Source organism: Anopheles coustani, chromosome 2, assembly GCF_943734705.1.
Source record: "Anopheles coustani chromosome 2, idAnoCousDA_361_x.2, whole genome shotgun sequence".
Lineage (NCBI taxonomy): Eukaryota > Metazoa > Arthropoda > Insecta > Diptera > Culicidae > Anopheles > Anopheles coustani.
Window position 1 is genome coordinate 32,888,473 of NC_071289.1, and position 27,644 is coordinate 32,916,116.

The 27,644-nt window shown below is 43.0% G+C and overlaps 2 protein-coding genes across 2 annotated transcripts; both read right to left on the bottom strand.

Annotated features, from left to right (window-relative positions):
- Nucleotides 1–16,608: 16,608 nt before the first annotated feature.
- On the bottom strand, nucleotides 16,609–17,336 carry LOC131267574 (uncharacterized). Its single transcript, XM_058270479.1, has 3 exons — nucleotides 17,264–17,336; nucleotides 17,024–17,200; nucleotides 16,609–16,933 (listed from the first exon to the last, which is right to left on the bottom strand). Exons 1-3 carry the CDS (start codon nucleotides 17,318–17,320, stop codon nucleotides 16,742–16,744), a joined length of 426 nt encoding a protein of 141 aa, XP_058126462.1. The 5' UTR covers nucleotides 17,321–17,336; the 3' UTR covers nucleotides 16,609–16,741.
- A 1,379-nt stretch (nucleotides 17,337–18,715) lies between these two features.
- LOC131267572 (uncharacterized) lies at nucleotides 18,716–19,464 on the bottom strand. Its single transcript, XM_058270478.1, has 3 exons — nucleotides 19,384–19,464; nucleotides 19,137–19,313; nucleotides 18,716–19,046 (listed from the first exon to the last, which is right to left on the bottom strand). Exons 1-3 carry the CDS (start codon nucleotides 19,447–19,449, stop codon nucleotides 18,849–18,851), a joined length of 441 nt encoding a protein of 146 aa, XP_058126461.1. The 5' UTR covers nucleotides 19,450–19,464; the 3' UTR covers nucleotides 18,716–18,848.
- Nucleotides 19,465–27,644: the final 8,180 nt, after the last annotated feature.

A 27,644-nucleotide genomic window follows, 5' to 3' on the forward strand; every position in this document is an offset into this window, starting at 1 on the left:
GGAATTTTGAGAAGTTTTGTGCAGTCAAGTCGAAGGAAGTTTCCTTGGAAGTGATTGCAAAAGAAAGGAGCAAAAGAAAGCAAAGAAGCAATATCGAAAGTCATTCTCCATAACAACAAAAAAACCATACGGTTTTGAATTATCGTATCTCCATTGCGTAAGCAAACGGTGCGCATCGGATGCTGATCTGATATGTTATCGCCTCCGAACGCACCAACGCTCAATTCGTCGGAAAAGCGGAACGTAGGCAGAGTCCTGGGGATGTTCTAGGTAAATATGTACCGACGTTTGAAATGTTGTTTCCCGTTGGTTTCCAAATATCATGCTGTACGTTAGCATTTATGGTGATTGGATTATTTTGAAGAATATTTAAAGCATAATCGTATCGAAATGTTATTCGTCGATGGGAAATTTATAACCAATTCTGAGTATACAATTTTCCTTTGAAATTATTTTCATCGAAATCCATATGAATACTCCAAACAATTTTGATCATATGGTGGATTTTGTCCCGTTATGTTCATAACATTTCATTTGGTTTTCATAAAAATTTTCATGAAAGATGTTCAAAATCGTTTTTTTTAAACAAACCAGACTTTTTGCCGTAAAATAGATCATACTTTACCAAAACACTAAGGCTTTTATTTATAGAAGAAAGCAACTAACATTAAGATAATTTAATGAACATTTTCATTAAAGATGTTCAAAATCGTTCTTTTCAAACAAATCAGACGTTCTCCGTAAAATGGATTATACTTTACCAAAACACTAGCGTTTTATCCATTGTTAAAATACACATTAACATATTTTTATGAAAATGTTCATAAAAAATGTTCAAAATCGTGTTTTTTAACAAATCAGAATTTTTCCGTAAAATAGATCATACTTTACCAAAACACAAGCGTTTCATCCATCGCTAAAACAAACCTGTTTTTTCAAGAAAGCAATTAACATCGAATACACAAACAATCGGAAAAAGAAGAATACAAAAGAGGATTTCTAATCCAGTTAAAAGCTGCAGCGGCCCGACTACAGTTTTTGTTTTGTGTAAACACAGTTTCCAAGTCCTGTTTTTTGTTCATTTCAAGCCGGAAGCGAAACGAGGACGACAAACACGCCCACTCCAAGTGATGGGTGAGGATAAAAACATTAGGTTAGTCATTTGTTCGAATCGACCGATTGTTGTTTCATGCCATTGAAGGTAGAGTGCTTCCCGCCTGGTGACGTGTGTGGATGCGTGACTCCCGCTGCGGTGGGTTGGTCTCTGCAGCATCAAAGCGTACGTCACACGCTATCCAGCAAGATTAATTATGATGGATATGGCACAGTAATTGGATATCACTTTGCAACGATGGATCGCACTGACCTGAGAGGACATTTGCTGTTTGCGTCCGCTCGTGTGCACTTCCGTGTGGGAGATCTATGAGTGTCTGTTTGTTTTTTTTTTTCATTCAAATATCGTCCTGAATTGCCCGCATCGAATGGGAGTTTTCCAGAAGGAAACGTACATCGGAAGAAAACACTCGAAAAAAAACAGGACATTCCTGCTCCCGCAGTTCCTGTACAAGTTGGAATTGGGTTAATGATGTGTAGAAAGTGTTGGAAAAACTGATCGCACAAAGAAAGGGGTAAAAGGAGAAGCAACCTAACAACAGACTCTCGGCACGAACGCCCAGCAATCAGGACCTAATTTAATCGCAAGACGGAATCAGATGCCAGATTATATGATGCTGATAGGCAATGGGAGACAACTGGTGTCAAGTTGTTATGCAATTATTGCTGCCTCTTTTCCAAGACACTTGCCAGTGGAAACATAATGTTTTCATGCGATTGAACAACGGCGTGAAAATGTTACCATCGGTTTGGTTTATCATTCGCTTCAGCAGTGGACGTAAATTGAAAGGATTTAGTTACTTCCATATTGACGCCGGCGCGTGCCAAGGTCCTGTAGGAATCGATTTATTTCCCGGGTGCAAATTGCTCGTGGAAAGGAGATGGGCAGTCGAACCGGATGATGTATTGAAGGAAACCGGATTTCAATCTATTCGAACGCCCTGGTTGAAGTGGAAGCGTTCCGATGGAATTGAATGACGATGAAAAGGTTAGCCGAAACGGAAGTCGCCCTGTCGGGAGGAGGACAGGATGGACCTGCTCGCCGCCGGAATGCGCATTCTTCGCCATCAAAATCGGTTATATCACAATAAACGGGGCGAGCGCGCGTGTCACGGATCACTGGTTCGCTTAAGGACGCCCAATCGATCGATCGATACGTAAATATATATATATTCCAATGCGCCCGTAGCCAGTCAAAGTTGCGACGAGAAAGGTTTATTTTCCCTGTCCGAGACTACTGGGTGCCACAAAGTACAACCGGAATGTGTGTCGGAGTGGGGAAAAGAAGCGTCAAAACACGAGCTCACAAACTGGAGCAACTGTGGAAGCTGCCGGGATTGAGTATCCCTTGCGTAACCATTGCCCGGGCTGGACATCACAAGCCATGCAGATTGTGTCAGGGTGCTGGTGAACTGCTTGGGAGCAGGGAGGAACTCCATTTGCGTGACGGCATCCAAAGGCCGGCTCCGTTTCCTCGGGGAATATTGACGGAAAAATGGTGGCTCAAAAAAAAAAAAAGGCGCTGCCCATTAATCCCACCGCCATCGAAGAGCATTATTGATCGGATCACATTTCAGCACGATCCATCGGCACCCGGCCCTCCCGCAACCCCTCCCTCGCATCGTTGCCTCCGGAAATGGCGTCTCGGAAATGGTGAAGCGAAGGAACCAGTTTCGTGAGTGCTTCTTCGCCGTTTTCCCACTCACCGTTCCACCGTATTCCGGATGCTGGTTCGAGTAATGATAAAATAAATACTCTTTTTATAGGATCCCTTCCGCCCATCGTCCCGTTCCGGAAGCGGCCCGTGACTTAAGCCGACTTGATGGGTATTTAGTCCTTCCATTTCCCGCCGGGCGGACGACCTTTTGTCGCCGGAGTGCGCGGGGGGAACACGCTCCGGCCGGGAAATGGTTCAAAATGGGGCTGGAAATACCCCTCATTCACGCACGCACGATGATATCGGATGGCACTGCGCCACTTTTCGAAGCCACCGTGTCACCGTGTCCCATCCCATCCCCCAGGACAGTTTCGGAAGTTTTCGTTCGACGCTCCAATACATTACCGGCTCGTTACGTGGAAAATTAATTTTAATGCCATCGCTACTGGGGAAACGGGGGCAGGTCCACACGAGTTTCCAGCGGACGTCGGTAACGTACCCGGGCGATTATTGCAGATATCGTCACGCTGTTCGGTATGAATTAAGCTCCCGATGGAGACGCCTGGTGGTTGTGCGACGCGCGGTAATTTTATTACAATCGCTTCCGCCCGAACTGCCTCGAGTGGTGATATAAATTAGAGAAGATTTGTGATTTTGCAGGTACTAGCGGCTAACCGCCCGGAGGGCCATCTACCTGATCGACCTGATGGGCGCTTTGATCTTGCCCAAAATCCCATCTCATCAGAAAAGGGGTTTTCGCGAAGGGTGACACACGTTTCAGCTTTACGTCCGAAATCGAACCGATGAAATGGGATTGATAAACGGAACTCATCCGAGATGAATACAAATTGAACGGAATCGTTTCACCATCTACCCTTGATCTGTGCTCTGCTTCCGGGGCGCAAAGGAATTCTCTAATGTCTTGAATCGTTTCGTTTTTCGGTCGCCCAGGGACACATGTTTTCGCTTTAACTGTTATCGTCGGTTGGCGTTGGTTCGGTTCCAGAAAATGCCGGAAGAACATAAAGACTTTGTGTGTTAAACCAATCGGAAAAAAGCAAACTGCTAACGAGAAGTGTCGGCCGTGTTAACTATTTATCGAGCGTTGTTACACATCGGCGTTGGTGGTGGGCTGGAAAGGGCAGACGGCATCGTAGAGAAAGTTGTTTTCAGAAATTTTATTGTTTCACCGCAGAGCGTTTATTACACCCGCCTTCGGCTGAACCGTGCCTGGGAAATCGTGCGGTTGGTTTAATGAATGTTAGCAGCCATAAAAGATAAGTTCCATTTAAAAAGTTGATTATCTTAAGTGGAAACGATACAATTTGCATCGAGCCAAGATAAGGGCGTACGCGTTTGTTTGCCGAGAGAATAATGCGAAACAAATTGATGCATCGAATATGTCGACATTGACGTCGAGTGGCATCCATACATTCAGGCGCCAGTCAAGCATTCCCACGAGGTTTCAGTGGAACCCGATATGGTTGATTCACCTTCTCCGACAGTTTTATCATCTGGAAAATGGCTACAGCAGTTCGCAAAATGGAAATAAAGAACAAGCATTTTAACTGAATCGTGTATCGTTTTCGTACGTCGAACGATACCAAACGTTTTCGGGTCAGTAATTGGTTTAAGGCTTGGTTGGACAATTTTTAAACGAATCGATTGTCGTTCGTTGCGTTCTATAAAACAGCTTGATGTTGCTCATGCAAGAATGAATCGCTGTACGATGGATTATCCTATTAGCATAAATCCTATCTTAAGGCTGCACAGACTCGGCTGTTCGTTCCCGTTGGGATGCTTGTTGCGCTCTTGCTCATGTTGACATTAAAGCTCCGATATTTGTGCTCCATTATCCTTCCACCTGCCAGCAGTGGGGGGAGATGTTCCGATCTTTTCGATAACTTTCACACCGTCCGCACCGACGGCACGGTCGAGCTGGGGACACACACTATCTAGCCATCGGAACACGTTGCATTTTCTACTCGGATTAATTAAACTGGGTCGATGTGGGATACCGGGCGCAGCCTCGGTGCACACTGGTTAAGGCTCATTTCCTTCAATTGTGCTTGCTGCTGGCTTACCGGCTCGGGAAGGAGCTTCCTCCGGAAGGCCATGCTCAAGCTCTTTGACTCGTGCAGTCAGCCCAGGTCGGTCCTGCAGCCTGCAGCCAAACTAGCGAAAGCGGATCCCTCCGTTTTATGGACTCACGGGTGCGATTCCGGCATTCGGTTTAGTGGATAGGACTTTTTTTTTGTGGATTAAGATTCAGGACATTTTCTGGATCACGTTCTGGGTCGTGGGAGGTTTTTATCCTGGCTTGGCGACGAACGGATACAGTGAACTCATAGTCCCGTGCGTTCGCAGATTGTCATCCGTTTGCTTTCCGCTTCAAATAATCTGTGACTTTTTCTCGGGAGACTTCATGGTTTTGCAACCACAAAAAGCTACCATTGTTTTGTTATTTTATGTATGTGTTTGTGTGTATTCCTCTCCCACAAACACACCGTGACACCGTTTCAGTACACAGGATGTCGGCTTCGTGGTTTAATGAGAGCGTTCCGTATACATGTGATGGTGGAATTTTCATTCTACTTCCTTCTAAGGCCTTCCGGTTGGACACCTCCAGCAGTGCGCTTCACTGCGCAATCGAGGCCTGGAAACGATTCTTCGGTGCGGTTGTGCTTTCCCCTCAGCCACTCAGCCCGCTTTTGTTTTGGCCCTCCCCAGGTGGGAGTTGTTGAAAAAGTGTAGCAATGCACAACGCCTGACCCAAAATTTGCGAAGCGTGACGGCACTTTTCACCACAAATCCATTTTAGTGGGTTTTCCCCGGGGTGTGTGTGTGTGTGTGTGTGTGCAAATTTTCCACCAAAGCAAATCACACCCCCGTCGACACGCCGCGTATGGAGTGTATAACTTTTAGAACGACATAACCCATTTGCATACCGTTGCGGAAGTCGGGTGGGCCGTTGGAAAAGCAACATAAAAACGGGTCAAAGGATTTTCACTCTCGCGCAAGCAACGATCAGGGTTGGCGTGAAACGTAGTTTCTATGTTACGCATTGTCCGAGAGTTCCCCGGAAAAATGGTCCCCTGGGACGGACGTAGTTAGGCTTCAGAAAACAGCAGCATACAATTTGCACCAGTTAGCGGGTTTGCCGGAAGTGGCTTCTGCTCTAAACTCTACCATACCAGCCTCGTACGGTTGAGGGAAGGATAATCCTCATGCGAGCATTGCGTCACCGCTCACGAACGATTGATGGTTTCCCGTGGGCACCCTTTTCCACTCGTGCCGCGTGATGCTTGGCTGGAACGAGGACCTAGTTTGTAGTTCAAGCACGAACCCCTTGTGGGTGAATATTGTGACGCGCGCTTGTTGATTCCTGCTGTTGGACATGATGACGCCCTATATGGCATTAAAGATGGACGGTAGGGGATTTAACTTTGCGGACATAATTAATCATTTTGAAGGATTTGAATATTTGCGTCAAGTTTTCTTTATGGTGAGGATGAAAATTTCAATTGAATTAAAAAGTTTATTTTATTTCATTTTTAATTTAACACAGTTTTAAACCTCAAAATTTATTCCATCTGTCAATTTTATCGATATTTAATAGAGAATCGCAATTATTGTGGCAATAATTCAAACACCTTGTACACGTTTTCCCTCCCCCTTCCAACTAGCTTGTTGCTTTCCTTCGTGCTGCGCTTCACCGGTAAACAAATTAGCTTTTCGGCTCGGAGACATAAAGTAGATTTTCCCGCACGTCATCAAATTTAATTACATTTCCTATCACGCCGCTTCCATGTGTCACCCGGCATTATATGCTAATTTTTGGCAACCAACACTGTCGATGGATAAGAATCGAACAATCGATCGATAATGGGAACATCCTTTGCATGCGATCGACCTCACGTTACGTGAATCGCAATTGTCACGTCTCGCAAACTTCCCGCATTTGTGGCTCATCGGTGCGTACTCCTGACGTAATCGTAAACTCGCTATCGCGCATTAGACATTCCCTGCTAAAAAAAACCTTCAATTTCAGTTATTATAGGATCGTATGTATACATTTTCCCACTCGATTTTCCGTTCCGATTTTAGTCCGCAGCTGTCGGATTGGTTGCCGGAAGGCGTACGTTACGAGCGCGCCAAATTGTTCGATCTGATTTGGTTCGCAGGCGTGAAAGGGAATGGAAGGTGTGCCTTAGGGCCCCCGGAACACTCTTCACGTCCCCGTACCCATCGGTGTCACCGTGATTTTTTCCCCCATACCTTAACCAATTTACGATCCTGCCAGGTTGGTAGGGACATGATGTTGTGGGTATTTTTTTCCGCGCCAAAGGCTCAAACGTTTAGCCAAAAAATGGGAAAGCAAACCCAGGCGGAAGGAAAGGTATCGAAGGATGTGATTCATTTTTTGGCCTTCCGCAACCGTGATATCTACTTTCGTGCGCGTTTTTCTGTCCCTATATGTATGTGTTTATGTGTGTGCGTTCGGATGTTTGGTTAGGGGTGGTTTTTTTTTTTGTTGCGCCTTATGCCATGTCGCTTCCCGTTCGTGAACGCCAACCAAAAATGGCAAATGAACCCCCAAAGCCAAATTGAGACTCGGAAGTTGCATTATCATCATCACCATCGTCATTCCCGAACACGCAGCAAGGTTTTTTCCGATCGCACCGCTTTTGGGAAGGGTTTTCCACAACTGAAAAAAAAACCATTTCACCGTAGAACTAAGCCTTTGTCCGGATCTTCGGGTGACGGGTTCGAAATCAGTGGTTTGAAGTAGAAGAGTATCCTTTTTTTCCGACAGGATTGAAAGCATTCTAATAGCAATTCTCTGGATTGTGTAGGAGAACGCTTCGAAGGAAATGGCAGGATTTTCGCCAATTTTGGAATCTTCGTTTCTGTGTCGTTTTTTCTTCGGAGTTTGGCTGATGATAGCAAGAAAGTTAAATAAGATTTGCGTACTTACGATACCAGTAACCTTGCCTTGAATTCAACCACCAGAGATTAGAAGTAATATCATAAACTGATATTTTAGAACCCAATCAGGTGTATCAGGCTTTCGAACTAAACATTGAAAACCTTCTTTTTATCGTCGGCAGATGTTTTTGTTATTTTTGTCACTTTAAATACAACAACGCTTCAAAAGAAGAAAAACACCTTACCTTGTTATGTGGCTCATGTTTTTCATTAATTTCCGCAATAACCGTTAACTTTTGGCTCCCATCAACAAAGCGACAATGGCACATCGTTTAGCTCGTCGCATCCATCAAGTACGCGCCAAAGTACGTCAACGGCAAACATCATCATAATTTTCGTGTAGCTCTTTTACAAGGCGGAAGTATTTCATCTACTCCTCCTACGTGGATTGTCACCGTCGGCGCCGTATTTTACTGACGCAAGGACTTGCTTTAATAACTCGAAGCTCAACACTGGAAAGAGCCGTTTCATTCCGTTTTTGTGCTACCTTCCCTACTGCTGCCTCTTCTCGCAACCAATGACAACAGTTACACGTCACAATATCGTCGGTATCGTCCTCGTGCTTGGCCGTAGATCCGTGTCGGGCGATTGCGATGAAGGATATTGCATGGTACAAAACACACAAAAAACACAAAACAGTGCTCGTTATAGTGCTCCCGAAAAGCTGTGAAGAACGATCGCGTTTTTTCTTTTCCTTCTCCTTTTTTTTGTCAATCCATTTCATGTTGGAAATTGTTGTTTCCTCACAAAATCTGCCTCTTGTACTTGGGTTTGCTTTTCGCTGTGCTCTGGTTGTGTTCTTGTGTGGGGATCCTTTTCGCTTCTACCGCTTCACCGGGGAGCCTATTGACACTCGCTACGAACCACAAGTAAGAGACACATACATCCACACCTCCTCCCGCCAACGACCAACACACATTTGGGTGGTTCTGATTGATGTGCGGCTTAATTTCGCTCTTTCCTTCGTTCGTTAGCATGTCTCTCGGCTGTCAATTTCACGTTCACGGATGCGTGATGTCCTTTTTTCCAACGCTGTTCTACGTTCCCCCCCCCCGTACGACGAGTTTCTTTGCCACAACCATCAAGGTCTTTGAAACTCAGGAAGGTTGCAGAGACCGTGAAAGGAAATCGGGAAGTGACGATGTTTCTTATAAAATAAAAAAATAAAAATACAACCAACCTTTTATGCTTGTCCATCTAGCGCTTTCCATCTTCGGAAGCAGTTTGGTTTATGTTTTTTAATCATCGCTCGATGCCTGTACGCGCTACTTCCTGTCAACATAATCCTACAGCAATTTTACCTTTCAAAGGCATACATTCGGAGAATGAAAAGGTAAGGATATCGAGTAAAGCACGTACAAACGGAAGAAAAAAGTTCATAAAAAGAACAGAAAACATTTTGCCGAAACGCAAACGTAACGCTGTAATCTTTGCTATTAAATTAAATACATCTTTAGAGGCTCTTGCTCTGGAGTGCTTAGCCTTTACGGATACACTTTTGCGAGAGGGAAGAAAGCTGTTGCTTTGACATTGAAGTGCTGCTTTTTATTCTTTTTCTTCTTCTTCAGGCTAATGTTGTTCAAGAAAGCATCTAATTGTCGCACTTGAGTATGGTTGAGTGGAAAATGAGTTGATGGTTGAAAATTCCGACAGCAAGAGCATCCATTACGGGCAGAGTTACGAGATGGGACCAAGTGTACGTGCAAACACGCATATTCGACTTGATAGGGGTTTAGATTTGAAGAAAAAGGTAAGCTCTGGTCGACGCATTCCAGCATTCCCGAACTGAAAAGAGCTAAAGGAAAATTGGAAGTACTCGCACAAGCAGACAATAGAGGAAACGGAAACCGTGCTGCATTTCATGGGCGCACATTTTCCAGTATCGTGTTCGGTGCGATCTTTTGAAGCGGTCACACTATCCAACTCGTCCGGTTCGTAAATTCGTTTGAGGCAACAAAAAAATAAAACATCCTCTGTTTTCCCTATCGTTTATAAGCATTTTTTCCCTTAAATGCTAAGCGGAACGGAATGGAAGTAGATGATTCACATCGAGTGAGCTCTTTTCTCTCCGAGGCAGTGGTTTGAATGTGCTTTATTTCGCATTGCGCCCATTTTCCTCTTTACCACTTTTCCCTTAACCGCAACTTGTCTTAAGGGCCTAACGGGACGAAAGATAGGACTTACTCACGCCTGGGGAATGCTGGGAAACTTTGAATGAAATATTGGTCACCTTTGCTTGTGGCATGTTTATGATTCCCTGTGTGTCCACTATGGAAATGTGGTTTTTTACTCCTCTCACAATGATTCACATTTTTTCTTGCTCGATGAAGCTAAAGGCGTAGCAGTGATTGTTTTTTCGCTTAGTATTATAGAAATGCAGAGAAATAAGTTCGTAAAGAATTTAAAAAAAATACATAGCAAAGCAAATATTTGATAAAACCTTTCAAAAATAATTTAATATTCATGAGAATTTTCAAAAAGTATTTCAAAGCACGAGGTTTGGGAAATGTTTCATATTAATAGTGTATGTAGCGAAAGTGTTTTTTTTTTCTAGTTTCGTTTATTCCAAAGTAAATGTATCGTCTTTGGTGGCAATCGTACAATATAAACCGAACACTTCCGTAATCTATCTAGAAACATAGTCCTTGATGTGTGCAGACTCTTCGAAATTGATTGCGAATCTCGTCCGGTCCGAGCACTTGCAACTTTTCCGACTCGCGATAAAATGTGGCAAACTTTTCTCATTACTACTGGCAAATAATGCCGCTCGTTCGCACGCAGCACACGTTGACCCGAAAACCTTGAGGCGTTGGGCCGGTCCATACTCCGCGGGCGCAATGATATTAATTTCTTCCATCGGAAACTTTCGTCGATTTCGCTAGCAGCACCGGGAGATGGTCGACACACGGGCTTTTCTTCACTTACAGGTGTGCGAGAAGCTGACTTGCCTTTCGCTGGTTTGATCGAGCATGTTTCCGCCCAGGTGGTTAAATGAAACTCAGCTGGTAGAGGGACTGTAAAAGAATAAAGTATTACCATCTATCTTTGGGTCGAGGCAGCCTTTACCGTGTTCGTGGGCAACGGGTGTGTTTCACGAGCCACTGTGCTGGGAGGGAAAATAATTTGTCTCTGGTCCTACCGGGAATCTTCTCCGTGGAAAGTGAACATACCCGACTAGCACGGGAGGTCAGACCAATTAGATCTGCCCGTGGTTGACCATCGTACAGGACGCGAGGATGCTGAAGATGGTATAGAAAAAGACATTCTATCTTATATTTATCCTGTTCTGAACATCTTTTGGTGTGGTGTGATGGATATTTTTAGTGTTTTTCGGATACGACATACAATCTTATGGATTGCTGTTTTTTTGCGGTGGCATCATTAGATAGTGAAGAAATTGAAGATAAAAACCGTATTTTGACTAGAGGTTATGAGAAAAAACAGGTTAAGAAATGTGGATAGAACTGGTGTTATTGTTAAAAACAATGATTCGTCCATTCCTAAAATATGTATCGGATTCAAAAATCTCAAAAAATGACAATAACCATATTTTTACAGCACTTGCAATGCAATGTTACAATACTTCAAAAATTATATTTTATTTTTGATTTATTTTTTGCAGGTTTTTATTATTGAAACACTTATGTAAATCTTTATGACCGTCATTGTTGATGGAATGTTAAAAAATGACACTTGTTACCAACGTAGCTCAACGTTTGAAAAGAGCCTCCATCAAGCTAAAAGCTAAGCTCTTTGCTGTAACACAGAAGTTATCAAGAAGCTGGGATGAAATCCTCCGCTCTATGTCTTTGTCTCCACGTTACTACTACAATCAGAATCATTGCCCTTGCACATTTTAATCAACATTGTAGTGAGAATATGTTATAGATATGTTTGACGTTGAAGTCCTTCGTTGGGGCCGAAATGCCATTAATAAAAAGAAAACAAAAACAAAGAAAAACTATCATCAACACTTGTTATTCAAGTTTCACAAGTTATTCCATGTTGCCAAACAGTAAATAAAGCATGTTAACAAAACTATTGCATACAAAATTTCTTGTACCAACTGTCTTCAAAACTTTAAGATTTATGGCAGAGGTTTCAAATGAAAATTGTATCTATAGAGCGTTAACATTTACGAAATCATTTACATCAGAACATGAGAAATCATTTGCACCACTTTAATCTTCTATTTAATAATTGACTGCAAGATGTTAACTAATAAGATCTTTAAGCCTTTGTCTTTGATTTTTAACATGAAGATGGACCCACAGGGGGAAAAATGTCATTGAAAGGACATTACCATTACAACCCAAGCAAAGAGAATAAACAGATAACAGGACATAGAATTATGTCCCAGTATCCTGTAATTTCTATTGAACTTCTTCCTGTTTTGAACCTTTTAGAAGCAACATAAAACATCACCAGCTTCGGAGAAGTAATCCCTCCTACACATGGGTTTAACGGTTTATCTCGTCAAGCCAGTTGAGCGGGGTTTTCAATGTTCTTGCTCAACTGTCGAATTATTAACACTTGAAGTAATATCCAAGCATTTTGAAGCGCATTCTTGTGATCTTCATAATTTGCTAATGGATGAATTTCCATCATTTTGCCTTCGATCAAGATCCAACATGCTGAAGTTTACAACCATGGAGACGATACAAAATTAAAAGACCGTACAGACATACAGAGTTTGATCGACAATGTTATGCTGCTGTCGTTTTCTTGCTCATCCTTTAAGTCCGGCTTTAAGAGCAACATTCACACGCCTTTGTAAACTATATTGGTCTTTGTACACTGTTCCGTAAAATGATGAGCTCGCCATCCCGGCCGGATCTTCCCTGATGAGCCGCTCTAATCTTCGAACCCTCGTCAGTCAACCCACGGCTTCTATCGTCAAAGACGTAATCGTCGTCGTCGTTGGTGTCTTAAAGAATCAGTAAAAAATGTGCATGTCAAAAAAAAAACATAATCGAATGGCTGATAAGAGGCCAACGACGCATGGTCAAAATGGTTTCAACGACCAATCCAGTAAATTTGTGGAAGAAAAAAAAAGTTGCAACGTGGACATGTGACGTAATATGCGAAGCGCCCACTGAGGCACTGGGACTGGGGCTCGCTCAAAAAGAGTAAAAATCTACTCCAAAACTCGAGTTGACAATATCGAAACTTGTCAGTCAACTTCACCCGATGTTGGGATTTGAGCAGCTTGCTTCGAAGAAACTGACTCGTTTCGAAGCAGAAGAAATGCGACCCCAAGGGACGTGCTCGAAATTAAAATCACCGACAGCAAAATCCGATGGAGAATCGGATGGATTCTAGCGTGATCAAGAATTCGACCGCTCGTTATGTGCTCGAGAATGTAATAATAAGGCTGTGGCTGTCGATTATCATTTTTGTGTCTTCCACCCGTTTTCTAGAGAAAAAATACATGTCGTTGGATTCGCTTTCTGTTTTATGTTTCGATTGTTATAATCATTTGTTGAATGTTTGCTTAACTTTCAATCTTTCAGGATTCAGGACATGTTGAATCATTTGTTGTATGTTTGCTTAATTTTCAATTTCTCAGGATTCAGGACGTGCCAGATTTATCGCTTAGAACTGTTTTATAAATTTTTGAATCGGTTATCGTATCGTAAAGATCCGCTTCTCCTAAACTAAGGTTCTTTTATTGAGTTTGAAAACTGAAAGTTATGTCGGGAAAAGAAAACATCGAAAGGAGAACAAAACAAAATCAGAATCCACTGAAGGAACCATTTGGAGATTCTTCACAGTTCACGCTTCAAAATAAACCAATTTATATCCATTATTGAATTATTATCCGTTTTAAAGCGATTTCGTTAATTAAATCAAAATTCACCAGCAACCGGGCGGACTCAGCGATACACTTTGCTTCTCCTGACTCTCGCGTTGCTGCAGTTGATAAACAAGTTCACACTGGAGGGATAAAGAAAAACAAAAAACCTTCAGCGGACCACTCGCGAAGAAATCGTGGGAACTACGGAAAGCAACTCCCACCAGGGCCTACACGCGCCCCAACGGAACAAACTTATCAGCCCGGGACCATCGGTTTCCATTTTCCTCACCGTTTTTTTTTTGCAATAGAAATTTTCACGAAAATTTAACATCAAAGTTCCTGGAAAGCACAGATTGGTGTGTTAGGGTTTTTTTGTCAAACAAAAATGACTACAAGTCTTAGCCCTGGATCCCGAGGGACAGACTGTGCCACAAAAGTTGCGCAAAAGTCTCCCTCACGTTCGGCGAAAGTGACTGACTGGAGTCGTTAGTTTAATCTTGGCGATTCTTGCTGTGCCGAAAAGTAAAATAAAAACCAGAGGGGAAGCGTATTTTGTTATTTTTTTTCTTGAATGTATCAAGAGAACGTTCTCATTTTTACTTGTGTAGGTTTATGTTGGTTTATTTAAAGGAATGTAGCAATCTCGTTTCGCATAACTCATTTACTTTCATTTTCACAGATAAGATGGAAGCGTTGAAGCATTTGATGTGCTTTGAGGATGTGTTTCAGTTAATCTTGCCTTCATTTGAGTCTTGTTAAATTTCTATTGCCTGCTTTTAAACAGAATGAGTCAACTGCTGCAGGGAGGTTTCATTTACACTTCCATGGTCATCTTTCAAGCTTTAAAAATAAAAAAGAGGAAAATGTATGGTAAAATGTGGAGCCGCTTTAGTGAAAAAGTTGACCATTTGATTGAGTTTTTTCATCCCCGGGAAGTCGTGAAGTAATTGCGACTGTTTAGATATTGTATATCATCATGTATTTCCTCGGTGCTCTATGTAACTTTACCGAACTTTGTCGTCAGGATCCGGTTCACAGGCTAGTAGAGCGTGAAGCGGAAACTTAAAAAAATTAAAAAGAAGTCCGAAATATGTTAGCTTTTTTATCTGTTTGATATCAAAACAGATTGAAAACAAAAATAAGGAAGCGGTGGTTTGTGAACACTATTGAATTATTCATGCAAATTCCCGTGATTATTCGCGAATTCACTCGACGGCTTGGGAGAGATTAAAACGACTTGTTTTCCTTGCTGTCAGTTTGGGTTTCTGCGAGATGGAAAGAAAATTTATTTTCGTGATTTACCTTAATCTTGCCGATCTTTTGTTCGAGTGGTTTGGACTGTCTGCTAAAAGTACCAGATTGAATACATATTAGAAAGCTCATCTTAATTTACTCTTCTTATATATAGTATTGTTGGGTGTTGGTACTAAACAACATGAAAATAAAAGTAGTATGTCAGGTAAAGTTTTTATGGTAAAGGTAAAGTAATTCTACGAATTATCAATCAACTTTTAAAGCCTTTAAAATTCTCAAAATTAAGGACACGTGATTTTTCTTCAAGCACAATCACAAGTAAAAGATTTCGGACTGTGAAGAAAATTCAGCGCCCTCTTGCACCTGCCCAACAACGGTCATGATTGGATCAAAGAGATGGTTCACTCAAAATCGTCCCTTTCTATGATATTTTTTCCACTAAAAGATGGCGACTGTTTCTGGCAGTGGTGCCAAAATACCCTTTTTCTACCACAAATGCGTTTTGGGGTTTGATTACAGCTTGTTGCTAAATAGAGCACGCTTCGTGGGGTGTTTTGTTATAGAAAAAAGAGAAAGAGGGTTTAATCCCTTGTGAGTGAGCGAACTTTTTTTTCTCTAGAAATAAGAACTAGAGGCCAGCGAGCTGAAGTCAGCAGTGCATAAATGATGAAATGTAAAATTCAAAGGATCCGGTTCCTATCCCTGGACGATATATCGAGGATCGTATTTGTGATACCGGTCATCGGATCTATCTGAGCTATTCTGCTTCTGCAAAGTCGAAAACGAGAACCCGGGTTTAATAACGACCACGTGTGGTCAATCTGGTTTGGAATGTTTAGCAAAGAGAACAATGTAGTTTTGTTTTCGAGGAAGAAATAGGCCCAATTCAATTCGACCAGTGGCTGATCCCAAAGTGATTACCATAATAGTTTATTTATGTTAAGCATTTTAAATAAAGGCTACTACGAATTCAACCAGCTTTCAGTCATTTTAAATGTTGAACTTTTACTTTCTCTGTAGGTTCGAATGATATTTTATCCTTCCTGATATGATTGAACTTAGCTTAAAACAATGCGAATGATGCGATAAGCGTGCAGCGTATCTCTTTAAATAAACCTTGAAGTTTGTTTAAACTCTTTCAAATACAGTCCTTCGCCAAAGACGAGTTTTTGCTCCCTTTCCTTTTGACTGTGTGCAAAGAAACTAATTGAATGTTCTTTCATTACATCCTTAATGAAAGCCTTTATCGTCCATTATTGTGTTTGAGTTTGTTTTTGCAGCTTTATTTATCGTCACTTTACGCATCTTTTATTATTTCTTCTTCACTTCATTTACCCTCAAGGGGTCGTAGCAGAATGGACCTTCGTTCGTTTGCGAGACAAAGCAGCGCTATTTTAATAACTCCCTTTTTTACACCCCAGCCCACGCTGGCAAAGGCAACCGGTTCGTTTGGCTACGACGCTTCGTTATTAGGGGTGATTCGACCGTTCAGTCCTCGAGGGACGACTAACGGTTATTATTTCCAGCTTCCAGTTGAGGTGTTTTTTTTCTTTTCTGGAAAGCTTTGGACTGGCTTAGAACAACAGGCTGACCCTTTTAAGGAGGAGCTTGGCCAACCCAAATCATCAGCTCGGAGAAGATCTGGTCTGGGATGTGAAAAGTCGGGTCTTCGGCTGGACGAGCTCAAGCGATGGGTCGTTAAGCAGCATGTTGACATAACATTGTTTCAATAATTCCTTTCATTTGCAATTGGAACGAAAAAGAGGAAATGCTTGATAAAATTGAGAGGAAGTTTTCATTTTTTGCACAATTAAGTGTCTCTGAGTTTATTTGAAGCCTTACGAAAAACAGCCTAGCAGGTCAACCGGCTCTAGCGCGGGTTTGGATAGAACAGCGTTCAAGTTAATCGAATAAGAAAAAAAAACTGGGTTCTACAGTTTCCAGCACTTTTCTGTCTGCGCAACGAGGGCCCTCAGTCGGCGGTAATATTGTGGCCGGGCGGACTCGAGACACGCGGCCGAATATTCGGCATGCCCCTTGCAGGCGTAGGTGAACTTTGCATAAAATTTATTCTCATGCTGCCTCGCCTTGTCCACCATGCGGTTCAGGCAGTCGGAGGAAAGCTGGGGAATATTCGCGTACGTTTGTGCTTGGATTACTGAATTCACAGATCTAATCCCGACGAGTTAATAACATTTCGTACGTTTACTTACCTTTACTTCCTTCTTAAGACAGCCGGCCTTCGTGAGGAGTGGATTTCGCAGAACGTTGCGTACGCCGTATTTAACGTAGGACTTGTACACGCTGTTCTTCGTTTTGTCCAGCCGAATTCTTTTGAAGTACTCCAACACATCTTTGGCGTGCTGGAATGTGGCATCGGTGGGGCTCACCTGAAAGAACCACAAAGAAAATGTGTAAATAAACAAGGTTAAACTTTTCACATGCTTTCTGACCTGCAAAAAACATATAATGACTGAAATAACCAAAACCAGGGTTATTTTAAAGTGCATTTTTATATGGGAAACAACGAAGCTATCAATGATGGGGTTGAGAAACACATGGTTGCATTTATACGAGGAATGCGTGCGTGATAACGAGTATTTTAGTTTGGTCAGCTGATTTAAAGAAATAATGCATGTATTCATAATGGGTTTTCTATGTTTTTGAGTAAACTTTTTCTGACTTTGATTGATTCAAGCCAATACAATCAACCATAAAACAATCATGATGACGGGTAGTCGTATCTGGTACAGTTTTATTTGTCTAAAGCAGGGATGTCAAACATACGGCCCGCAAGAACATCGGATCCGGCCCGCGACCTCTTTGAAGCAATACATCGAAAGTTTGGATCTTTTAGTATTAGCTTTTGTTTGAATAGCAAAATTTCTTTTGTTGAATTGAATGATTTGCAAGAGAACTGAACGAACGTCAATTGCAACAATTTCTGTAAGAAAGTGATACATAACTTTGATCCACATCACGCCGATATATTGCGGTTGACAAGAGCAAAGATTTCACACAGATTTTCGAGACAAGCGACTAAATAGTGTTCATGCAAAACAAACGTCATGAACTATAAGAGCATTCTAAATAAAATAACAGATGTGGAGCAATAATTTAGCTGTAATAATTACGCTCATTTACTTTTTTTAAATCTTTACCAAAATGCACAATAGTGTTAAAGAAAATTTATCTTTTACTGAAAGTTGTAAATTTTATAAGAAGTAATATAATATTTAAAAAATTTGAAGGTGTTAAACACGATTGACTGTTTGGATCAAACAACACTGATAAGAACATATTTTCATCAATCCAATCAATTTAACGTTTTGGCCCGCGAACCTATTTTGGGGCGAAATGTGGCCCGCGAGGTCAAACGAGTTTGACACCACTGGTCTAAAACCTACATTATCAATATGCAAGTGTCATTTTTAACTTAGTGCAAGATACAAAATGTTGATAATTTGTTCCAATGTATTAAATTACTCTTATTTGTTTAAAAAATGCTATTGAAACTATGCTATCAATAATACGCCATGGCATATCACTGTATAATTGTAATTTTGTTTGTTATTCCTTCATTACAACTATCTTCGCCTCAAGACTACAACTAATTGGCTTTCCGAAGGTGCTGGTCTTGGAGCTTGTCCATACGGTACGTGAAGCTCATGTTTTTTTGACCATGAGATCACTGGGAACACTGTGTCTCGTTACTTGCGGTCATGCCATATCTTCAGCATAACTATATAAAACGAACAAAATAAATCAACACCTAAAGCAACGAATAAATCGTTTCAAATTGAATATCTGATTTAGTGGAGTGGATCGATAAGATAGTAACAAAACATTTTCTCAAATAATCTTCCAACTGTCTTAGCCAGCCCCCAATAAATTTATGCCAAACATTTGCCATTCGTTTCATGATTTATTTATTACTTCAGATACAAGTGCACGCAACACGGTCCAATTAGGAAAAGGGTAATTCGAAATAAACAGCGACCCTTTTGCGCAGTCCTGTTCACCGTCTTCACCTGTCGTTCACTTGGCCTCCAAGCACTTTTCGGTCTCGCTACGAAGCTCCTCCAGACCGCTCAAATAGTTGGGCTTGGCCGTCTCCAAACACTCCACCGTGTACTGTTGGTCGCGGTTCTCGCAGCCATAGCTGAATCCGGCGTAGAATGTGCCCTCCAGGTCGTGCACTTTGGTCACCATCTGGTCGAGGCATGGCGTGGAAAGCTGACGAAGGGCGAAAAGTACCACAGAGGTAGCGGTAGGTTATTTAAGAACGGTAGACGAGATCATGGAGAAATCTTGGCGACGACTTACGTTAACGTCGTCCGACAAACCGAGCGCCTTCTTCACCAACGGCTCCCGCAGCTGCACCTGCACGCCGAACTTGGCGCTCTGAAGATAGAAGCTCTTTTTCGTCCAATCGAACTGGATTCTTCGGAACGCCTTGAGCAGCTCGCCCGCGTGTTTGTTTGTGGCACTGATAGGGGTGGTCTGTGATGACAAGAAAGGGAGACCGTTATCCCGGTGCTCCGATGAACACAGCAACCCGAATCCAACTCACCTGAAGCAGACAGATCATCCCGAAAGCAATTAGAATAAAGCTCGTTTTGGATGCCATCTTCATCATTTCACTATCTAGCTGAAGGTACGATTGATAGGACTCACCCCGGCAGGTGATATTTATAGTTCGTAGTTACACTAGAGTTTGTGCAGTTGTTTGTCCAACTGCTGCTCGTGTGGACATTTACGGCAGGAGAAAAATGATATCCAAACAGAAATTTCCTGTTTGCACAATCAGTGTGTCGCTTTGTTAGGCTCCGACACCGGTCGGGTAAACTTGAGGTGACTTTGATGAATATGGCAATGCATAACAACGAGCTCCGGAATGCAGTTGTCTGCGCCATGTCGGTCCACCCCGGGGGCAACGGGGGAAAATGTAAATAGAATTACAACTCCCATAATCAGTCCGTGCTCTGTTGTTTTGGAGACTCTGAGAATGCCCCCAGGGTAACTCCATGTATGCACAATGTTGGCCTTAGTTGTGAGTACGCTTCGTTACTGGCCGGGTGGCTCCTTGCCAGGAGAACATTGGAAGCGGATGCGGTTCCTTGCCATTTTTTATTCTCGTAAAAGTCGGACAGTTGGGTTCCGCTTCGAAACGCTTCAGTGCCTCCCTCCGCTCCCTTCCGCTCCATTCTCCCAGTGTCCCTAAGATCGAAAACAAATAATGGCAGGATGTCCTTCCCTCTGCGCCCCCGTCAACCTCCCCGGTGATCCGGGCGTGGAGGATCCTGGATCTAGGCAAGACTTAATGCCTTTTCAGACTCAAACGAATCATGAATAAATTTGTACTTTATTGTCGTTACGTGCGAACCCCTCCGGTTGAAGGGGGGGTTGTTTGGGTTTGGGTGGGCACTGGAGTCGCCTCCGAATTCCCTGGTCTCGTAAATCTGGAATAATTTCGCCTGCCACAATCGACATTGCGACTCGCCGACGCATTTGGTTTGCCCTCGTGCCACCTCAGAACGCTTCGTTGAACCCTTTTCAGTCCCATTTCCAGGCCGTTCGGCCTTACAACCGGAGGCCAAAACAATCGACTGGAAAAGGGTCACCGTGGCCCTTTTTGGCAACGTTCGAGTACTCTCCCCCTTCCTCCATCCACCCTGTAATATCGTGTCTTTCTCTGTCGATCGTCGGAACATGAATGCCCTCTGCACTTGACAAGCTTTAGTTCCTGTCTCATACCGTTGTCACATCTGTCACACGTTGACATTAGTGCAGGGTTGATGCAGAATGATGCATGCACAAGGTTGATATACTACAACCCTCCCTTTGTATAAATAAATGTGTACGCTTCGGTTAGCTATCTTTATTTCTACTGTGTTAATTCAAAATTATTGTCCCTCTTAACTGAACGTTCTCGATAGAACTCTAATGTGCTATAAATTCGTGGTACTTTCTCGGTGGTTGTCTAACTCGTTTGTTCGGATTTGAATTTCTGTTATCTGTCGAACCTGTATCTACTAATTCCGTTGAAGAAAGCCCTTCTATCTTTTTGAGATGAGCTGAGCTTCTCCTGTACTCATTACCGGTTTCCTTTGACTGGATGATCGTATCCCTGCCCATTTTACGGCGGACAATAAATTTTTCATTTCTGAACTCCGTCTCTAGTTTGTTGGTTTTCCTCATATTTTTGGCTAACACGTGATCACCTTCCTCGATCTGGCTTCTCTTCGCCCCGCGCCGTTTATCGGCATACTGCTTTCCCTTCTCTTTTACCAATGCGTCCCTATCTCTTACTTCCACATCTTCCTGAAAAGAGGAAATGGTGGGCAATTTACTTTTGATGCGTCGACCAAACATTATTTCTCCTGGAGATTTTCCGGTGGCCGGATGTTTGGTTGCATGATAAGTTAACAAATAATGGTACAATTCCTGTCTCCAGTCTCGTCCCAGTTCTTGCGATATACGCAGGCGTTTCAGAATCGAGCGGTTCTGACGCTCTACTTCCCCGTTCGATTGAGGCTAATAAGGTATCGTATTCATAAGTTTCGCACCATTCGCTTCGCAAAACTCTTTTAATTCAAGACAATCGCCACTAAACTGGGGTGCATTATCAGCTTTCATCGCTGCTGGGATTCCATACCGACTGAATATTATCGATAACTCTCTGATTATGTCACTGGTAGTTGTCGATTCCATTTCACACACTTCCATGAATCGACTGTAACAATCAATTACTACCAACAAGTGTTGTCCCTCTGGTAAGGGACCTAGAAAATCTAACGAAATTTTGTGTCATGGCGAAACGGGTAGTTGACTTCGCTGCAATGGCTCAGGAGATTCTGGTGCTCCTACAAGCATACAACCACGACAATTCTTTACAAATTGTTCCACCTGCGCATCCATTTTTGGCCACCAAACATGAGACCTCAGATGGTTTTTCATCATTGTAATTCCTGGGTGACCGTCATGAGCTGTAGTCAGTACCTTGTTCCTTAACGAATTTGGAACAATTATTCTGTCTCCACGTAAGAGCACTCCTTTCAATTCACATAACTCATTCGCTATCACCCGATAAGTTATCGTCAATTTCTCGATCTCTCCACATGCTAATAGTCCTAACACTTCTTGTATTTCTAGATCTGCCTTGCTTTCTTCCTTGATACTATGCCAAATCAACGCTGTGGAACTTGTCGCGTACATAACAACCTCTCGAACAAATATTTCTTCTGATGGGTCGAACGGTACTGCTTCTTGTACTGGTAGACGAGATAGCACATCAGCTACATTGCTTTTCCCTGACATGAAAATAATCTTGTAGTCAAACGCTTGTAGTCGTAGTACCCACCTCTCTATGCGTGCACACGGTTTTGATCGCGGTGAGAAAAGAAAACTCAGTGCCTTGCAGTCCGTAAATATGTCGAAAGATTTCCCCAGGAGGTAATATTGAAATCGCTCCACACCCCAAACAATTGCCAGTGCTTCTTTTTCCGTCTGGCAGTAACGGCGCTCTGTATCAGTTAATGCTTTAGAAGCAAAACTAATAACCCGATGATTGTCAGCTTCATCGAACTGAATAAGAGTGGCTCCTAAACCGTACGGACTGGCATCCGTGATTACTGCTGTTCGGTCCTCTACTCGATAGAAACCCAGGTTATCTATCTTTCCCATAGCTTCTTTTATATCATTGAAAGCTTTTGCATGTTCTTCAGTCCATTCAAATTTGATATCTTTATGGAGCAATCGGTGCAATGGTTCATCTAGGGTAGCAAGCATTGGAACAAACTTATTCAAATAGTTTGCCAGCCCTAGGAAACTACGCTCTTCCGCTTCATTTTTTTGGTTCTCGAAATGATTGGATAACTAGGATTTTGCTATTTGCAGGCCTAATTCCTTCTTGACTCAGCTTGTGTCCTAAGAACTCTAATTCAAAAAGGCGTAACTGACATTTCTTCCAATTCAACTCGATTCCCCGTTTTTTCAATCGACTTAGAACCTTTTCCAATCGGATATCGTGTTCCTGCAAATGTTGTCCTTCAATCAACACGTCATCCAGATACCAAACTGTTCCATCACAACCGGTTAGGGTCTCATCCATTGCTTTTTGGAATAGCTCTGGGGCTGTTACCAACCCAAATGGCAGACGCTTGAATCGGTACAAACCACGTCGTGTTATAAAAGTTGTCGCGTCTCTCGAATCTTCCTCTAACTCTATCTGCAGGAATGCTTCTTTGATATCTAACTTGCTCCACAACCTCCCACGTCCTAACTTGGCCAAGTAATCATCTACTGAAGGCATTGGATGATGTTCCCTTAAGACTGCTTCTTTAACTCTGCGCAGATCGAGACACAAACGAGGCTCCCCATTCGACTTCCCAACTAGGACCAGTGGTGATACCCACGTTGTTGGTCCTCTCTTAATCTCAATTATATCTCGTTTTAATAAATCGTCCAACTTACGGTCGACTGCGGCTTCCAATGGCACAGGAATTCGTCGCATCGGCTGATACACTGGGGCCATTTGCGGGTTCATCTGGATCTTAGCTTTTATGCCATTCATTTTCGGGAACGGACATCCTTGCACGTTGTTTATATTAATTCCAACTTTCAGCACCCCCAGCTGCTTAGCAGTCTTATCTCCTAATAAACAACGCTGTCCTCCGTCTACAACCAGAAACTCTGCTTGGATCCGTTGTTCTCCAACCGCAATCTCCGCTACGAATGCTCCTAGAATTTTGAGTGGGGTTTGGCTTCCAACCAGCATTTCCTAAGAAATTCCTCCAATCACACACTTTATGACATTCGATTCATTCCCCGAGTAGAACGCGTAGTAAACTTTTGGGTCAGGCTCATCAGAATCTGCTTTCACTTGTTTCGCGTTTGGTGATAACTCAATTGTTCGGATGCGCCTCTTTGAGCCTTTTTCCGTCGGCTGTTTTGGCTTCTGGCACATCTGTTCGAAATGACCCAATTGCAGTTTTGACATTCCTTTCCCCGAGCCGGGCAAACAGGTGAGGCGGCAAAATGTTCAAGCTTACCACAGTTGTAACAAGCGTTTATATTTCGCTTGGCATTTGCTTGTCTTGTTCCCGCCAGATATGTGTCTCTTGATCTAGAGTTCTCCTTCGAGCGTCCTTGCTCTATTTTAAAAACTTTTTCAGCAGGTGGTCCCGTTTTCATCTCCACTATTTGCTGATCCACACTTTGTTGTGCGATTCCTAAAGCCTCGATTTCTGAGAAAGGCAAATCTCTCAGCAAAATTCTGCGTCGGACTTCATTTGAGGAGCATCCTTCAACCACCGCATGGATTAAGTAGATGTCACGCAAGACGGAACATACCTCGGAACCATACCTCTCAAATCCACACTGAGACACTTGTTGCTTTAGCCGGATCAAAAAAATCCGCGAACCGTTCTCCTGATTTTTGCTTCATCAAACGAAGATTTTGTCGTTCTGTTGTGGCTTGATGATGAGGTGCGAAAAACTCGTCTAGTTTTTCTATCGCGTCATCATACCATTGTGGGTCCAACATCACTAACGGAACGTGATCAGTCTTTCAAGTTTCGGAACACACGTTGCAGTGCAGGTCCTCCGAGATGTAGGAGCTTGGCTCTCTTTTCCGACTGGCCGTGTATGTCGTACGCCGCGAAAAAGCACTCTAATGCTTCCTTCCATTCTTTCCATTCCATGGCAAGTTTGCCGGTTTCGATCCGGTCACACCGGAATGCTGGCACTGGCCTTGCGTCTTGCAAACACAACAAAACAACTTAATTTTCTGTGGGGAATATGACCAACTATTTTCCCCAATACCAATTCCAACCAATAATCCACGAATTCCTTTCTCCGGTCTCCATTCCACTTGGCAACCTCTGATTCTCACAATGATGCATGTTCTGCGAACGCATGCCGAATCGACTACTAACCTCAATTTCTCGCAATTCCACGCTTTCTGGAGAAACACTAAAGTTTCCGCCAATCGACTACTCCAGCATAGAGAATTCCGCTTTTGAATTCTCTCAATCTCCTCTTCTGTGGAAACACGTTCGTTTCCGCCGAAATTTACTAATACATGGAGAATTCAATCTTCAATTCTCGCGTTCATTCTGGAGAAACACTTAAGTTTCCGCCGTTCAACTACCCAAACATGGAGAATCTCACTTCCGAATTCTCGCGATCTCCTCTTCTGGGGAAACACGTTCGTTTCCGCCGAAATCTACTAATACATGGAGAATTCTATCTTCAATTCTCGCGATTATTCTGGAGAAACACTTAAGTTTCCGCCGATCAACTACCCAAACATGGAGAATCTCACTTCCGAATTCTCGCGATCTCCTCTTCTGGGGAAACACGCTTGTTTCCGCCGAAATCTACTAATACATAGAGAATTCTATCTTCAATTCTCGCGATTATTCTGGAGAAACACTTAAGTTTCCGCCGATCAACTACCCAAACATGGAGAATCTCACTTCCGAATTCTCGCGATCTCCTTTTCTGGGGAAACACGCTCGTTTCCGCCGAAATCTACTAATACATGGAGAATTCTATCTTCAATTCTCGCAATTGTTCTGGAGAAACACCAAAGTTTCCGCCAATCCTCCCCTCCAGCGACTGAATTCTTGCCTTCACGACTGTTCTGAGAATCGTTTGAATAGCTTCCAGCTCTCGAACAGAACAGTGGAGCACACCTTTTTTTACAATTCACAGCCACTTCTTTCCACTGCGCTTGAACAATGCTGCGCTTGAATTTATCTCTATTCGCGTTACCACTGTCATTTCCGTGATGCCATAGACAACTTTTCTCTCTGGCTACTTCTATATTATCGTATACCTTCATTTTTCTATTCTCACCTTTCCAAAATCCTCGTCGCCAGATTGTAATATCGTGTCTTTCTCTGTCGATCGTCGGAACATGAATGCCCTCTGCACTTGACAAGCTTTAGTTCCTGTCTCATACCGTTGTCACATCTGTCACACGTTGACATTAGTGCAGGGTTGATGCAGAATGATGCATGCACAAGGTTGATATACTACACACCCCAACACATTCCCTGCCACACACTGCTATGGACAACGGACTGTATGGATTATGGAGTACCCATATTGCCAGTTGACGCTGGATTGGTCGAACTCGAGAATATCCAAAACGGAATATCCACCGAAAATGTCTCCTGACTGGTTCCAGCTCAGTAATGTTTGGTACTGGACCGGAGCCGCAGAGAAGGGTGCCTGGTTTGGCGACGGAGTATGCGTTCAAAATTTGAATTTAATGCCATCTACGTGATACTGGCGCAAAAATCTTGACAATGGCCCATCTATCCAACCTACTTTCGGCGACGATCCACCCGGGTGTAATGAGCGATGTAATAATATTCAACGATGCCGAAACGGGTTGGCAAATCAGCACGAGCGTCAATGTCTTAATATGTTACGCAAATCGGAACACGTGACTGGAAAATAATGGTACTAAGTCGAATTTATAATTTGAGGTTGGGTGATATGGTTCCTTCGGATGGTTGCATCAAATGGTATATGTTTTAGGATAAAAAGATTCCTTTGAGACTCCTAAATCAAAACGACTTTTCTTGGGACAGCGTACCAAACTCCGATGAATCGTGGATCGCGTGAAGGTCGAAGTTTTACTAGAATTTCGCGACGTGCACCATTTCTTGCGCACGGTGGTTTTCGCCATCGCAACGGTATAAATCAAATATAAACTTCAAATTAACTTTTGATTCGCTGCAAACCACACACCGAGGGCGCAGAATGTAGCAAACCATCGGAGGGAAAACAATGAAATATGCGAAACTCCTAAACAATGATGCTGTGAGGCTGAAGCGAGATTGATGCCGGTAAAGCCACACATGTTGCACGAACTGTGGGACGGTTGTTGTGGGTGAAGCATATTCCCACGAACTCCCGGTCGTATCGCAACGCAAAGCGCCATGGAACTTTCCGTTGGATCATTTCTCTTCGAAAACCCACCTGAATCGTAAACGAAGGGAGCGTGAGAAGAAAGCGTAGGGGGTGGGGCAATCGTCCAAGGGGTTTTGATTTTTTTAGATCCCCTGATCTGCAAGTGTAACGAGTGGTACCATCAATCCGGCTCCTTCGGTAGCGAACCATCGTGCCACGCTGGGTAAGAGTATGATTTATGGCTCGAAATGTTTTGGGTATAAATTTTAATATTTTCCACTTCGTGAAGAGTTTTCCCGTGAATGACCGATCCCCCCGATTCCAAACGCACGTCCCATTCCTTCGACTTGGCGCTCTTGGTAGAAGTACCTCATTGTAATTATTCACACAAAGAAACGAAAAATGAAAACGGTGATGAAAAATCGGCCCCTCCAACACCAGCACGAATGAGAAAAGTTTCAATGAGAAAATATGGATCGTAAAACGTGGCATCGGAATTCGAATTCGGTTCACGGACTTGGGCTCGGTAAGGCGGGGATTCCGATCGGTTTCACGCCGTCGATGGATCTGCGGCGGGTGTTTGTTGTCCGGGGGTAAAATTAATGAGCTGTTGATTAGCTTTGAACCACCCGGGCTGATAAAATAATGGCCACAGCTTGCTGGTGGTTGGGGAAAATATATTTTCTATTTACGTCGAGCTCGTCCACCGAACGGCCAAGCGTTGAGACGAACTTTAGCGAAGAGTCCTCGACGTAAACAAGTTTTGAAGGTTTTTGTTCGAACGGTTTATTCTTCCCTCCTGACGAAAACAGCACCGTGGATGACCAGGAAAAAGAGCACCGCCGGAAAATGAATCCATTGTGCGCTTGAAGAAGCTCTTCAAGCTGAAGGTTCTTAAAATGTTGC

Bases quoted from the DNA above. Each gene is read 5' to 3' on its own strand.
- LOC131267574 (XM_058270479.1), bottom strand. From the start codon at position 17,320: ATGCACTTTAAAATAACCCTGGTTTTGGTTATTTCAGTCATTATATGT. The intron at 17,201-17,263 runs GTCAGAAAGCAT...TGGTTCTTTCAG, and splicing joins TCATTATATGTTTTTTGCAG to GTGAGCCCCACCGATGCCAC. The intron at 16,934-17,023 runs GTAAGTAAACGT...AATATTCCCCAG, and splicing joins GTCTTAAGAAGGAAGTAAAG to CTTTCCTCCGACTGCCTGAA.
- LOC131267572 (XM_058270478.1), bottom strand. From the start codon at position 19,449: ATGATGAAGATGGCATCCAAAACGAGCTTTATTCTAATTGCTTTCGGG. The intron at 19,314-19,383 runs GTGAGTTGGATT...TTGTCATCACAG, and splicing joins GGATGATCTGTCTGCTTCAG to ACCACCCCTATCAGTGCCAC. The intron at 19,047-19,136 runs GTAAGTCGTCGC...GCCCTTCGTCAG, and splicing joins GTTTGTCGGACGACGTTAAC to CTTTCCACGCCATGCCTCGA.